Source organism: Neophocaena asiaeorientalis, unplaced genomic scaffold (assembly GCF_003031525.2).
Source record: "Neophocaena asiaeorientalis asiaeorientalis breed wild unplaced genomic scaffold, Neophocaena_asiaeorientalis_V1.1 scaffold30, whole genome shotgun sequence".
In the NCBI taxonomy this organism is placed as follows: domain Eukaryota; kingdom Metazoa; phylum Chordata; class Mammalia; order Artiodactyla; family Phocoenidae; genus Neophocaena; species Neophocaena asiaeorientalis.
In genome coordinates, this window is record NW_020174923.1 from 5,431,618 (window position 1) to 5,446,951 (window position 15,334).

Here is a 15,334-nt window from a genome sequence, read left to right on the forward strand (position 1 = left end):
AAGCATCAGGCAGTGGTGCGGACGGCCTGCCCCGGGTCCCAGGACTGAGAGTTGGGAAGCGGCGCGTGGGCTGCGCTGGGGGGGGGTGGTGCTGGGGGCCTGGCGCGGGGCTTCGTGGTCTTATCTGTCTTGCGAGGTGAGGCGCTGCCGTGGGGGCAGTTTCCGCGGGCGGGGATGTTTCCTAGGGCCTCCGCCGTAGGTCTGGGGACGAATGTGGCGACAAGAGGAGAGTGGGGGGAGGGCTTCCTGAAGCCGAAGGTTCCGCCCCCTTAGGCGTCCCAGCGGCTCCGGCGCCTGGGGCTGGGGGGCTGGGGGGCTGCGGGGAGGCCCCAACCAGGAAGCAGCAGGACTGCTTTCCTGAAAACGTTACGGGCAGAGGGGTACGCTAGATAGTACTGCTGGGGGCGGGGAAGTCCGCTGGAGAGCGCAGGAGCGGCGGGCGAAGATTAGCCTAACTTTGAGGTCCGCCCTGTGCCCGGGAGGGTGGTCAAGTCTGCTTTCTGGAACACCGAGGTAGCACTGCCCTCCCTACAGGTGACTCGGTTATTTGAATTTGCCCCAGCACTTTGCCACATTTATTCATTGTATGTGCTGTCGAGTGACTTCCCTGATTGTGTTTTTCAGAGGCTGACATTAAAATCGCAACTGGAGAACGGAGAGCGAGGCATGCTCATCCAGGAGAAACAACCGCAAAATCAGCATCTTTCTAGAAAAGCTTTGGTAAGAAAGCATTTAATAGGGAAGAACCTTTGTATTCTCTTACAAGTTAATCACTAAAGGGATGTTGCCTGTAAGATTAAATTACACCTAATGGCCCATCTCTGGGAACCCTGCCTCCCAGGTCATGAGCATGAAGCTAAAATACCTTTGTTTAGCTCAGAGGAAACAGCCTGACCAGGCCCACCTGTGAATCACTGCAGGAAGGAAGAAATTAACACACCCCCTCCGGAGGCTGATGGGAACTCCAGGAAATGTTTGGCTTTACTCCCTTCCCTTTTAGTATAAAGGATGCCTGAATTCTAACTCAGGCAAGCTGGTTCTTTGGCACGCGAGTCCCCCATCTCAGTCTGCCGCAGCTCTCCAAACAAATTCCCTAGTCCTCGCCCCAAGAACTCATCTCTCGGTTTATTGGCCTGTCCTGCGGTGAGCGGGTGAGCTTGAACTCGGTAACATTAAGGCATCCATGGTGAGACGTTACTGTTCAAGGGTGCGGGAAAGATCTCAGTGGGATTGAGTGTGAGGATGGCACGGTGTGGAAGCACATGCCTCTAACAGGTCTCTTCTAATGTCGTTAGCCTAAGGCCCTTGGACTGGCTTCCGTTGTGTGTATTTTTGTAAATAAACAGCCCCCAACTTTTATATTGTCACAGGGGTACCTCCAAAGTAAGAATAGTTGCTGTAAAGTCTATTGGCAGAAGACAGTTTTGTTTTCTGTGAGTTTTTTGTTTGTGTGTTTTTGCGTGACTTCATGTAGGATAAGGTGGGTCGGTTGGTCTGATGGATTGGCCGGGCCCAGTGCTCGGTTCTGAGAATACAGCTGTGCACAGGGTCCACCTGTTCCCTGCCCTCTGGAACTTGGTAGAATAAGAAATGTAAACAGAATTAACTCATCTGAGCTTTGGAATGAAATACTTCCTTTTCCTGACTGGAGAGAATAATAGAGGCAGCAGTGGTACATGGTGTAAAGTTTTTTAAATGTTTTTATGTGGCATAAATTTCACAAAAGTGTCAAACTAAACAAATTCGTCATTAATCCATTGTACTACAAGTAAAAAATGGGGGACCACGTCACCTCCACTTATGTATTATTTGTGCGTTCACTATACTTCTGTATGTGTATGTATCTGTGCTTATTACTAATGGGTTAAATGTCAGTAGCATTTCGTTTTTCATGCTTAGACAATAGAAGCTCTAATATTTTCTCCTTGCCCCAGTGGATCTTCTGTATATCACTGTGGAAATACTAGTCTAAGCCACCTTGGAATCCCAGCCTGAGTTTTTCATTCTTCACCATCCTTCCCTTGAATGATGTGTTTAAGGGTTTATAACAGTTTCTTTATACTCATGTGCTATCCAGTTGACTTGCTACAATGTTAAATAGCAAACATTTTATTGGCATTTTATCTGATTGGCATTCTGGACATCTTTTCCTTCCACTAAGCATTAATTCACTAGACTTAAGTTTTTTGGTCTGGCTCACCTCCTAGTTAGGGATGTTGAAAAACCTCTTTGGTTGTCTTTTGTAATGACTGATTCCTAAGAGACTTTAAGAAGTGTGAAATACCAAGCAGAAATGGAGCCAGGAATATTGATCTTAAAATCCAACCATGTCTGTTTTCTACCTGTGGAAGAAAAAGAATGGGTCAAAAGAAATTTTTTAAAACGGCCTTCAACCTAGCTTCTTTCAAATGAATTTAAAAAGGTACAACACCTAAATAAAGTATTAGTGTTTACTCTATGGATTGTGTGCTCCCCGTAACCTCACATTTCTCTTTTTCAGGAATAGGAGAGCTATTCCACCCAGAATGGAAGTGTGTCCTTACTGTAAGAAGCCATTTAAACGATTAAAATCCCATCTGCCGTACTGTAAGATGATAGGACCAGCTGTGCCTGCTGTTTGTCAGTCCAAGCCGGCTACACTCGCACGTGCTAAAAAAATCAAAGGGCCAATCAGAGACTCAGTTAAAGCAAAAGAGAAAGGGTTAGGGACAGATAGTAAGAAAAGAAATCCTGAACTGAAAGGGGACAGATCAGAACAACAGACAGTTAAGTCCTCTCCACGACTATCTGTTGGTTTGGAAAAAACAAGTAATACAAAGGCTGATAAAGACTTCAAGAATCAAATTCACCCCTCCCTCCAAATGCTGAAAAATACTGAACAGAAGATTACTTCCCAGGGAGAAACTACAGCTCAGTTTTCTGCATCAGAAAACACCACTTCTAAAAAAGAGCTTGCCGAAGACTTGTCTAAATCAGGGGAAAGTAGAAATAACCCTTCAGAGACTGAAGCTTCTTTAGCTCTTGGCCCAATGGAACCTTCTCTGTCAAATCAAGATAGGAAATATTCTTCGGCCTTCCCTAATGATGTACAAGCCACTTCTGCTGATTTAAAATTGGACAGAGTGGATGCCCCAAGACAGAACCTTCTCATAAAATTACTAGATATGCCTCTGGGCGATTATCACAGTTCTCCCACGAATCTCAATTACAGGGTTAAAAGGGTAAGCACATCATCAAGCAGTGAGAGAGATTCCAAGGCCGGGGATCACCTCTTGGGAGTCTCTACTAGAGACTCTGGGACTTGGGAAAAGAACACAGAATCACAAATTGCAGCTTTTAAAGTTAGCCCGTTAGGTAAAATCCAGGTCAAGGAGAACCAGGGAAAAGGACTAGACCTTGGAGCAGAGGCATGTGGGAGCCAAGGAAATGCAGAGAAGAGCACATTTGCAACAGAAATGCAGGAGTGGGCTGCCGTGAGTGATGATTCAGTCATGGAGAGGAAATCTCGAGGTGAAGGCCCCAATTTAGAGTTGCTCACGCCAACGGGGACAAATTGCAGTGAGCTGCTCTCTGTATCACAGTCACGTAATCAAAGTCTTGCCTCTCTGGCTATGAAATTTCTCCAAGAAGAGAAGGCAGAAGCCTGCAGCCGTAATCAAGTCCCTGCTATGAAGGCATTGACAAAAAGTGAGGAACAAGCTTCTCTGACACCCAAGTCGGGCCATCGGCCACCAGCATCGCACCCCAGGGGCCAGCATTCTGCACATTCAACCCATCATCACGCTTCTGAAAGCCCCTTCACAGGTCAGATCGGTGTCACCGACAGAAAGACCCTATCCAGCTCCCTGGGGCTGGAGTGGTTTCCAGAGCTCTATCCGGGTTATCTTGGACTCGGGGTGTTGCCGGGGAAGCCTCAGCATTGGGGCACATTGGCCCAGAAGCCTGCGCTCACCAGTACCCGGGGGGCAAGCTGCTCACAAGGTAAACACGCTCTCGTTCAAGCTCATCCAGACAGCTCTGTGCCTGTTGAACCAGTGAGGTTCAGAACGCCCACATTCTCACTCACTTGACCTTCCTCGTACCTAGGCACTCCAGTGCGCTGCACTTGTACGTGTCCTCAGAACGTGGCTTCTTGCTCCCAGGGGTCAGTGATAACAGTGGTTTATCACTCTCCCTTCCCCTCCACCGAGAGGTGAGGGTTGGACTGTGACAGGCTGGCCGGTGATGCTGGTAACAGTTGACCGCCTACATTTGGAAGAGGCATGGCCTCTTCTAGAAATTGGGTGGGTATTCAAGCTGAAGAGACTCAGGAAAAACAGGAAGACTTCAGGGTCTGCCTAAACACAGCAAGCGCCATGCTCAGATTTCAGTCAGGACCAGGTTGGGCAGAAAATAGGTCCCAGACGTGTGGTCAGATGCAGCATCTAGCAGTTTAGAGTAGCACAGGAGGGAGCTTCCCTGGTGGCGCAGTGGTTGAGAGTCTGCCTGCCGATGCAGGGGACACGGGATCGTGCCCCGGTCCGAGAAGATCCCACATGCCGCGGAGCGGCTGGGCCCGTGAGCCATGGCCGCTGAGCCTGCGCGTCCGGAGCCTGTGCTCTGCAACGGGAGAGGCCACAACAGTGAGAGGCCCGCGTACTGCAAAAAAATAATAAATAGAGTAGCACAGAAGGGAAGAGCAGATGGGGTTCTTGGCTTTGGGGGCAGGCTGGGGTGGCAGTCAAGGCAGGTGGAAGTGGGGCCTCAGGGATGAGCCGGTGAAGATCAGGAGCAGAGGGTGTGGCCAAGAGGGAGCAGAGATCCATGCCCTGGAGAAGTTAGGCCGCAGAGAATAGGACCAAAGGTGGAGCCTCAAGACACGAGGGATTAGGTAATAAGGATGGGGGGAGAGAGGCTGGGCATCAAGACTGATTGGATTGTGAGTCTGTCTCTTCCGAAGCTGCCTGGATGCTCCTTGCTGGTGCCTAGAATGGGTTCAGCAGTGGGCAGGACGGGGGCCCGGGTCGGAGCCAAGAGCTTCCCTGCGGCCCCCTCAGTGCCCTTGCTTTTTTCTGCTCTCACCTTTAGTTACTGAACTGCTTCTCTAGTTACGGAACACAGTGTCTCCATTTTCCTCCCCAGAAGCGCTGGGTTACTTCTTTTTGTTCGGGTTCTCGAGGGGCGTGCTTAGGCGTGGTCACAGCAGCATCCATCTCTTTCTTGCCTAGTGTTCTTTGGTGCTTTCGGGTTATTTTGACAGGAGACACAAAGCCACTCAGAATAGGCTTGCAGCAGAAAAGCTTGTATTATCCCTTCCTAAAGGATACATTTTTCCCCTCTACTATGTTTTTTTTGTGAATGATCACATATTCACTAAGCCCCAGTTTAGCTGTTGTGGAAAGCATTTTTTTTTTTTTTTTTTTTTGCGGTACGCGGGCCTCTCACTGCTGTGGCCTCTCCCGTTGCGGAGCACAGGTTCCGGACGCGCAGGCTCAGCGGCCATGGCTCACGGGCCCAGCTGCTCCGCGGCACGTGGGATCCTCCCGGACCGGGGCACAAACCCGCGTCCCCTGCATCGGCAGGCGGACTCTCAACCACTGCACCTCCAGGGAAGCCCAAGCATTTTCTTTTGTATTTTAAGTATCCCTTTCTAAAGGTTTCAAAATGGACGTGTATTAAGAGGGTTGCTAGCTTAAAGCTACGTTTCCTTCAGCTGCCTCAGTGGTTAACCGGGTTTTCTATGAACAGGTCTAACGTCTTCACTGTCTTTACAGAGTTGTAGTATCAAGTCCCTACTCCATCTTAACATAGAATTAATATACTCACATTTGTGTTGCTTTGTGGTTTTCAGGGTGCTTCACCTATCTTCTGATTTTGGCCTCACCACTCTGAGAGGTGGGCAGAGTGCTTTTCTCTCTGTTTTGCAGGTGATGAAACAGGCACAGGGGATAAGTGATTTGTCCAAGGTGGTGACACGCCAGTAAGTGCTAGAGGTGCAAGTAGAACCCCGTCTCCTGAGGCCTAGTTTAAAGCTTTCACTCAACCATGTTGTAGAAAATGCACCACAGCTAGACACACAGGTGTTGTTTATATCTCCGCGCTTCAAGCATTTTCTTTTGTATTTTAATTATCCCTTTCTAAAGGTTTCAAAATGGACGTGTATTAAGAGGGTTGCTAGCTTAAAGCTACGTTTCCTTCAGCTGCCTCAGTGGTTAACCGGGTTTTCTACGAACAGGTCTAACGTCTTCACTGTCTTTACAGAGTTGTAGTATCAAGTCCCTACTCCATCTTAACATAGAATTAATATACTCACATTTGTGTTGCTTTGTGGTTTTCAGGGTGCTTCACCTATCTTCTGATTTTGGCCTCACCACTCTGAGAGGTGGGCAGAGTGCTTTTCTCTCTGTTTTGCAGGTGATGAAACAGGCACAGGGGATAAGTGATTTGCTCAAGGTGGTGACACGCCAGTAAGTGCTAGAGGTGCAAGTAGAACCCCGTCTCCTGAGGCCTAGTTTAAAGCTTTCACTCAACCATGTTGTAGAAAATGCACCACAGCTAGACACACAGGTGTTGTTTATATCTCCGCGCTTCTCTGTGGTTTTCAGTGGCATAAACACACACAGCCCATAGCAAATCTCTAGCAAATAGAAGGGCTTCTTTGTATTCTGTCCTACCCTCTGCAGTGCGAAGGTGAGTTCATTTTAGTGGGAAAAGGGAGGGAACTAAGAATGTTTATCAGGTGATGGCGGTTTCTGGTCGTTGTGCGAGATGCCTGATGTAATTATCTCCTTTAATCCTTCTGAGGGTTCTGAGGGGCTGTCACTGCCAAAGATTGCCCTCTGTTGTGGGCGAGGAGTCTGAGCCTCAGCGGGCTCAGTGACTTGCCCACGTTCACCAGTAAGCGGCAGTCGGGATTCAAATCCAGGTCCGTCTGGCTTGTACATCCATGGTCTTTAAACTCAGCCTCAGGCTTACTTTAGGGCAGTTAGTGGTCAGTATCACAGTTGATTTAAGTTATTAGTAACATTCCCTTAATAGGTCCCAAGATTACAGTAACAATAAGGTAAGAGATAACAGTAACCCATGTTACTAAATCACTAGGCTTGTGAAATTGAATATGGGGGGAAAATACAAGTTTTCCTTTAATAGTAAGTTCTTCCAGGATAGTGGCTAGAAGCGATTTTGTTCTCTTTTATTGGTCACAGTCTGTAATGTGTGATTAGTTTGGGTTCCCGTATCGGGGAACGTGTAGCCATCACTGTGCCTCTAGTTCTGTTGTAAACTGAAAAACTGTTGGAAGTTGGCTCCACCATTAACGGCCAGACTGTGATGCTGCTACCAAACGAACAGGAGACACTAGAGGAGACCCTAGGATCTCAGTTAAGGTCAAGACCTGATTCCTTAGTTGGCCAGGGACTTCAAGGCCGTCAAATCTACCAGGATAAAAAAGTAGTGTGGCGGGCTTCCCTGGTGGCGCAGTGGTTGAGAGTCCGCCTGCCGATGCAGATCTACCAGGATAAAAAAGTAGTGCGGCTCCTCAGCTTTGTACCTTCACCTGGCGATGACTGTCCCCAGTGACTGCAGGATCAGACTGACCTCCCAGCAGTCCCTGCAGAAGAGCTTGGGCTATATGTGCCCTGACTCAGGCAAAACCTTTGATGGGCCACTCCTCCTCTACCTCAGGAAACCAACTCATCCCTTTGGTACTTAAAGGCAGGGCCAGTGAGCTAAGAGTTACTAAGTTAACTATATATCAGGTGTGTTACCTGCATGTTTACCTAAGTTATCTTAAGGAGTCTTATACCAGTTCTGGGAGATGGGTATTATCCCCTTCTACAGACGAGGAAACTGAGTTTCAGAGAGGACGAGCAGCTTGCCCAGTATCCAGTTTCTAATGTGATCTGATGGTCTCTGCCAAGGTTTTCCGGGCAGTGTTTCTTGCACTGGACCGTTGGGCTCCAGGATGTCGTCAGTTTTCTTTCTTGCACGGGGAAATACAGCTAGTCCTCGTGCATCAGGTACCTGAGTAAACTTAGGTGAGGTGATTCTACCAGCTGGAAAGGCACCTAGGGCCTTCATTTTGATGAAACGAGGTACGACCAGAGGCTCTCATGGCCGATGAAAAATGGCTGTGTTTTGAGGGCCTAGGCTCGGAAATCCCGAGGCAGACTGATGGTCTGAGGATGCCACCAAGTTGGGCTGCAGTTAATCAGGAGTCGGGATGGGGCTCATGGAATTCGGCAGCACTAGGCGCAGTCTTCTGAGCTTCAGGGAGGAAGATTCTCATGGACCTCGCTACCAGAAGGAGTAAGTTTTCCTGGCCTGAGGGAAAGTAGATTCTAGAAGTCCAAGATTTAAATCTCCGGAGACTCAACAAGTACCAGGGTCTGAGAGCTCTCAGCAATAGAGGACGTCGTTCAAAGGAAACCTCTCAGAGTCCCAGTCGCCTTGAGAGCGTTCAGCTGGGAGGGCTGGCTGGGCCTTTACAGAATTCAGGTGCCTTGGCCTTGGGGCTGAAAGTGTAAGAGATCTAGGTCCTCGGTTCCCAAATCTGGACAGTTAACAGTTTCACGTGGTCATATTTTTTTTTTTAAGAGTAAAGATTGCTAGGCATCATCCCCAGAGATTGATTGTGAAGCGAGGCCTCAGAATTGTATTTTCAGACGTTTCCTCGGTGTCACTGAAGGTCAGCCAAGTTTGAGAACTGCTCCTGGAGGTGATGGCCCTGGCGCAGGTGCCTCAGACCCAGCAGTGGGCTGTTCTCAAATTGTGGCAGGGGAGAAGGTGGTTTGGAAAAAAAAAAAAACTTTGTGTAATTACAAAAAGCAAAATATGGCTGACGGGGTTACCAGAAGGTCAAGTGAGAAAACTTTATAGGTCATGGGTTTTTAAAGGCCAAGAAACAGCTAAATAAAGGCTGTTTTCTAACCTGAAACCAGGATTTCCGTCAGTAGGGTATCCGTGTGGTGGGGTTTTTTGTTTTGTTTTTTAAATGTATTTATTTATTTATTGGCTGTGTTGGGTCTTCATTGCTGCATGCGGGCTTCTCATTGCGGTGGCTTCTCTTGTTGCGGAGCACGGGCTCTAGGCGTGCAGGCTCACTAGTTGTGGCTCGCGGGCTCTAGGGCGCAGGCTCAGTAGTTGTGGCGCACGGGCTTAGTTGCTCCGCGGCACGTGGGATCCTCCTGGACCAGGGCTCGAACCCATGTCCCCTGTATTGGCAGGAGGATTCTTAACCACTGCGCCACCAGGGAAGCCCTTGGGTAGTGTTTTTACATCCACAGCAACTTTTACCACACCTGCTAAACCCGTTGTAAATATTTGCTTAATTTACCCTTTATCCTAATGAACCAAACCAAGACCAGAGAACCAGCAATAGTGGAGATTCCCTGCCTGTCATTAAACATGGAAGATAACAGGGGCAGGGAAAATGTAAATACATAGCCTAAACCCTCCTTTCTGGTTCTACTTTATAGTTATTCATGTATTGAACATAAATAAGAAGTGTGCTGGTCAGCAGTAGTGCTGGGCTGGGCTGATAGAGCTGGCTTGTCGACTGTTGTAGTGACAAGTAGCGATAATTAACGTGACAGTAGAAAGTCATACTTTTTGCTAATAAGATGTTTAGCAGATGAGAGGAAGTATAAATGATTCATTTCATTAAGTATGTATCCCTGGATCATCTGGGCACTATTCATCGGATCGGAAACGGATCTAGGTCCTGATCCCCAGGGTCCCTTAGTCTGTCGAAGAACCTTTTCTTGATGTGGAATAGACGGCTTTGACCTTCAGTGGTTACCAGTTAGCCGCAGCCCAAGGCAGACATTAATCCACCTATTTAGAATATACCTTTCCTGCAGCCTCGCCCTGGGAACCTTGGGCACTGAGTGTTGGGGAAGAGGATGGATTTAAAATATGTTTAGCAGATGAGAGGAAGTATAAATGATTCATTAAGTATGTATCCCTGGATCATCTGGGCACTATTCATCGGATCGGAAACGGATCTAGGTCCTGATCCCCAGGGTCCCTTAGTCTGTCGAAGAACCTTTTCTTGATGTGGAATAGACGGCTTTGACCTTCAGTGGTTACCAGTTAGCCGCAGCCCAAGGCAGACATTAATCCACCTATTTAGAATATACCTTTCCTGCAGCCTCGCCCTGGGAACCTTGGGCACTGAGTGTTGGGGAAGAGGATGGATTTAAATGAATTATCACAGTGACTGTTTGGAACCCTAGTTCCTTTGTTGGAAAGAAGTTCGACGGCGGTAAGAAGTTTGGAAGCCCCGGCCAGGCTCACAACCTCCAGCTTTTCTCTAAGGAGGCTCTTGGGAGCTGTCCAAACAGGTGAGGCTGGAATCACGACTGCTGGGCTCCGTTGCTGGTTCCAAGCATTTGGAGAACTTTCTCTTCCTTTAGCCATGGCTGTTACAGCAGGCTCGAGAAAGAGAAGAGGATACCCTTGTAGTCTTACTGCTCTCCTGCCTGGCTGTTTTCATCCAGGAGGCTCATGTAATTAAAAGCACCGAAGCTAATAATAGCAGCTGCCATTTATCGAGCAGCTTTCATTTATTCAGTACTTACCCCTGCCTCTCTCTGCCACCTGCCCGTCTCTGCCTTCCCCACGTTGATTGTCCCCAAGCCAGGAAGGCTCAACCTCAACTAAACCAGCTGTATTCGTCTCCTCCCCACGACAGATTTTAACCAAACTCCCCAAAATAAGAGTGACTAACTTAAATTTATTAAAATGAAGGTCTTTTGGTTTTAGCCTTTTCATCACACATGCAATATAGTGGTATGTAAATTCTTGGCAATTCCTTTGCCTGAGCTAACCGGGTAACTTGAGTCCCTCACAGATAAGGGCCCCTAGGGGCCTTTGCCTCTAACAGTGAGACCTGCTTCTCTTCGAACAGGCTGGATCCGGTGTCGCACCACCGTGCAGAACAGAGGAGTCGGTGGCTTCGTGACGCTCCTCACAGGGTGCTTCGTCCTTTGTTGTAGCTGGAGCTTCAAGCATCTGAGTGAGCCTTCCTCTATTTTTAGCCTAAATTACGGGTCACATCCCATTATAGGCACCTCCAAGGGATTTTCCCAACTGCTTTTTTGTTTTTTCAGTTTTGCATTATCTGACATGCCCTAGAGAGTGAGCTGTTGCCTGAGAGGGTTTTTTTGGAGGGTTTTTTATTGGAGGTTTTGGTTATAGTGGCCTTTATAAGATTTGACTAGAATTTACATAACTGCTGTTATGCTCCATTTAAGATTGTCACTGGAGATCTGGTGAGCTTTGTGTTTTCTCCTTAAAGCTATTTGCCTGTTAGAAGATCAGGGCTCTTCTCCAAGGTGACTTTTTAATTCCTATGTAAGAGCTTCCTTTTAGGATTGAAGCCAAATAGCTTTATACCCCAAAAGAGAGGAGGAGAAGCAAAATACAGCTGTCACTTATTCAGTGTGTCTTAAGGCTTAGAGCTGTTTTATTTACTCCACTTTTAACATTAAAAGCACAACACCTTTCTAGTGACACGTTTCAGCTTGCTCCAAATCTTACCAGAAAGAAAATGCCTAGATTTCATTGCTCTTTTAGTTCTAGATAACTTTTGCTCATTTTTTAAAGTATTGTTTTATAAAAGAAAAAAAACAGAAATAGCCCAGTATTCTTCCACAATTTAAAAACAAACCCCAAACGCTTTCCAGATGAAAATTTTCAGTGTAAAAGTGTAAGATAATCATTAACACTGGAGGCCAGTAGAACTCACAAGCTTCTAAAGTGTCAGATTTGACTCTAACTGGAGTTGTTGGCTAATTCAGTACCAGTACATAGGGCGCAGGTCAAGCAGCGGGAATGTGTCTGCACCAAACTCTTCCATTGACTAGCAGGGCATAGCTGCTGGCCCTTGTCTAATATGCATGGCCATCGGTGAGAAAGAGGAATTCCTTTCTGATCATCCCCGCATAAACAGAGATGCCTAAAATCCCAAGTCATTTCTTTCACAGGGAAAAAGCCTTCCCTGAAAGTTCTACCCGCCTGAAGGAGACCATTTAGGTGATGCTTGAGGTTATTTTTCACATCTCTAAATTGAGACTGAAGAAAGTGAGACAGAAACTTCTCATTTTGCTTAAGACTTTACTTCTAAATTTATAAAACAAAAATATAACAGAATGATCTGTAGAGTCAAGACGTAGAAACAGTCAACAGAATGGCCTCTTAGATCCTTGTGTTTATCTTTGTTTATCCTAAGAGCTGCAGCGCTGGTGTAAGTAGCATTGACCTGGACACCACGTAAGAAAGCTTTGGCGCTCCAAGGCAGGGACGGTGGAGATGGCTGCGGTGCGAATTAAACAGTGGAAACGTACTGGGGGCAGGGGAGAGCGTGAAAATAATAAAATTACTGGAATCTAGCAACTCTGTAGGAAGCCAGTTTTTTAATGTGGACAGATCTGGTTCTGTCTGGATATTTCTTTTGGCTTGTTCTCAAAAGTGACAGAGTTACTGAAAAAAACTTCAGTTTGTTTAATCATAAAGGCTGATGTTATTCAAGGAGACAAGAAGATGGCAGAGTTCGTCATTACAATTTTTTAATAGCTATTTCCTAATAGCTCATATCTCAATTTTAAATCTTCTCTCTAAACTTATTCTCTATATCTTGGCATTTTACTGTTCATCTCCACTAGATACTCGGCTACACGTACACTGGTACAGAATAGTATGTGAAGTGGCAGGAGATCAGCACACATCAGACCCCTCCCCTTGGGAATGGTTAGGCTCTTCTGGGTCCTTGACCACATCTTGGCAGGTGTCAGAAACATAAAAGCAGAGGGTGGGTTCAGAGTTGCAGGTGAGCCTCTGAAAAATCCTTGGCAGGTTATATTTTAAGCTAATTAAAGCAGCGCACTAAACAGAAGGCTAAATCACCTTTTCCACATCTTAAGTGAGTATAATAGTGAGCAGATGGTTTCTGCTTATCATCTCTTCTTGGAAGCTTTTCAGAACTCCACCCCTATCCCTTCCCAAGAATTTCAGCGCAATACTCAAATATTCCCCCCACTTTGTTAGGGTTGTTTTTGGCTGGTGGGGTTTTTACGTCTCTTCCCTCATCAGAATATTCCATATTTTTCTAATTTTCTGCTTTGGCCCCTAGAGAATAACTTGGATACTTACAAAGGCTTCAGGGAAATGTAATGTAGATCTCACAGATGGATAACGGTTTTCAACCTCTTTTCCAACATCAGAGGTTGGTTACATATCAGATAGCAATATGCCCCTATCAATCAGTCGATGGGTCTGTCTGTATCTTCCCTTTGCTTGTAATATCCTCAGGCCAAAATACATGTGTTCAGTCCCTCTTTTGTCCCAGCTCCTTCAAAACTATGAAAAAGCAGGTGTGCTCTTCTAAGGCCAGCATTCATGTATTTGCACACCTCTTCCTTCTCTCTTCCCAGAACTCGACGCTGGCTTATCTTCTGCTGTATCTCCCTTTTCTGTTCTTCAGCCCCCTGTCCCCCCCCTCCGCCTCTCTAATTATCCCCAGTGGGAGTAATTTAATTCTGCATCAAATTCTCATGGTTAAGGAAAAGGTGTGCTAGAATTCTCCATAAGGAAAAATTCACGGTTGAGGAAGAGTATACTAGAGGCAGTTATTTTAGTTTAATATGACAGAATTTTCAGAACTCCAAAAACAGTATCTTGCCTTTAGGAAAGGCTTTGTGGTCTTTCTTTGTAAATGCCCTGTAAGAGACACGGTCAGGGAGGGGTCTCCCTGCACCTGCCCCTTCGCCTTACTCTAGATCAGAAATGCTCAGGATACAAAGGTAGGTGAGAATGACCTCTCAGCTATGTCCTCTTCCCCAATCCCCTTGAGCCCAGGGGTCAGCAGACCACGACAGCCTACAGACACGAGCCAGCATGTGGCCTATTTTTTGTAAATAAAGTCTCCGTGGGACACAGCCCTGCGTCTTTGGTTAGGTGATGGCTGTGGCTGCTTCCACACTGCAGTGGCAGAGTTGAGTTTTTGCAGCGGAGACCATAGACCCTGCAAAGCTGAAAATGGTTATTCTCTGGCCCTTTACAGAAAGCGTGCCAAGCGCTGCCCCAGATGGACAGGACACCTCACGGGCTCCTGTGTCGGAGGGATGAAGAGGACTGGGGATCTCCGCTGTGAAGCATTTGGTTAGGAAACGCGTTTCAGGAGGAGAAGCCTTTCTGGACTCAGTACCTAAGTGCCTGAGTGTTGCCCCCTCAGCTCCCCACAGCATGTGAGTGCAGTGGTGACGGCAAGAGTAAGCTCACAGCCCCCCAGGGTTGTCATCAAGATCATTTTTGTCCCTACTGTAAGTAAACTAGCGCCACTTGTAATCAGAATGCTAAAACATCATGAAAGGGTTTAACTCCGTTAGATCACAGTGAATACTTTACATCTCTGAAAATAAGTTCCTTAATGAGAAAAACGAACTACTTAATGACCCATCGGTCCTGAAGGGATATCTGCTGCTTATTGCCCGGTATGTTGTGTTAGTTTTAGGCGTACAGCATGGTGATGCAGTTACACATATATACTTATCTTTTTATATATACGTATTCTTTTACAGATACCTTTCTCGTATAGTTTATTACAAAATTTCAAGTAGAGTTCCCTGTGCTACAAGTAGGTCCTTGTTGATTACCTGTTTTATATAGAGTGGTGTGTATCTGTGACTCTCAACCTCCTACTTTATCCCTCCCTCCCCCCGCCCTTTTCCCCTTTGGTAACCATAAATTTGTTTTCTACGTCTGTGGGTCTTTTTCTGTTTCGTATATAAATTCATTTGTATCATTTATTTTTTGTAGATTCCCCATATAAGCGATATCATATATTTGTCTTTCTTTGTCTGGCTTACTTAGTATGATCATCTCCTAAGTCCATCCACGTTGCTGCAAATGGCATTATTTCGTTCTTTTTTTTTTTAATTTATTTTTTTGGCTGTGTTGGGTCTTCATTTCTGTGCGAGGGCTTTCTCTAGTAGCGGCGAGCGGGGGCCACCCTTCATCGGTGTGCGGGCCTCTCACTGTCGCGGCCTCTCTTGTTGCGGAGCACAGGCTCCAGACGCGCAGGCTCAGTAGTTGTGGCTCACGGACCTAGGTGCTCCGCGGCATGTGGGATCTTCCCAGAGCAGGGCTCGAATCCGTGTCCCCTGCATTGGCAGGCGGATTCTCAACCACTGCGCCACCAGGGAAGCCCTACTTCGTTCTTTTTAATGGCTGAGTAATATTCCATTGTATATATGTACCATATCTTCTTTATCCATTCCTCTGTCAATGGACATTTAGGTTGCTTCCATGTCCTGACTATTGTAAATAGCACTGCTGTAAACATTGGGGTACATGT

The 15,334-nt window shown here is 46.7% G+C and overlaps 1 protein-coding gene across 2 annotated transcripts; it reads left to right on the forward strand.

The window, feature by feature from the left end:
• Positions 1-104: 104 nt before the first annotated feature.
• On the forward strand, positions 105-14,729 carry MTNAP1 (mitochondrial nucleoid associated protein 1). Of its 2 annotated transcripts, none has more exons than XM_024760932.1 (6): positions 105-136; positions 625-720; positions 2,501-3,981; positions 10,215-10,322; positions 10,889-10,996; positions 14,042-14,729. In XM_024760932.1, the coding sequence occupies exons 3-6, from the start codon at positions 2,526-2,528 to the stop codon at positions 14,104-14,106; spliced, it is 1,737 nt and encodes a 578-aa protein (XP_024616700.1). In that variant the 5' UTR covers positions 105-136; positions 625-720; positions 2,501-2,525; the 3' UTR covers positions 14,107-14,729. The 2 variants fall into 2 exon arrangements, with proteins under 2 accessions (XP_024616700.1, XP_024616699.1); XM_024760931.1 differs by lacking the exon at positions 105-136 and adding an exon at positions 404-534.
• The last annotated feature ends 605 nt before the right edge of the window (positions 14,730-15,334 follow it).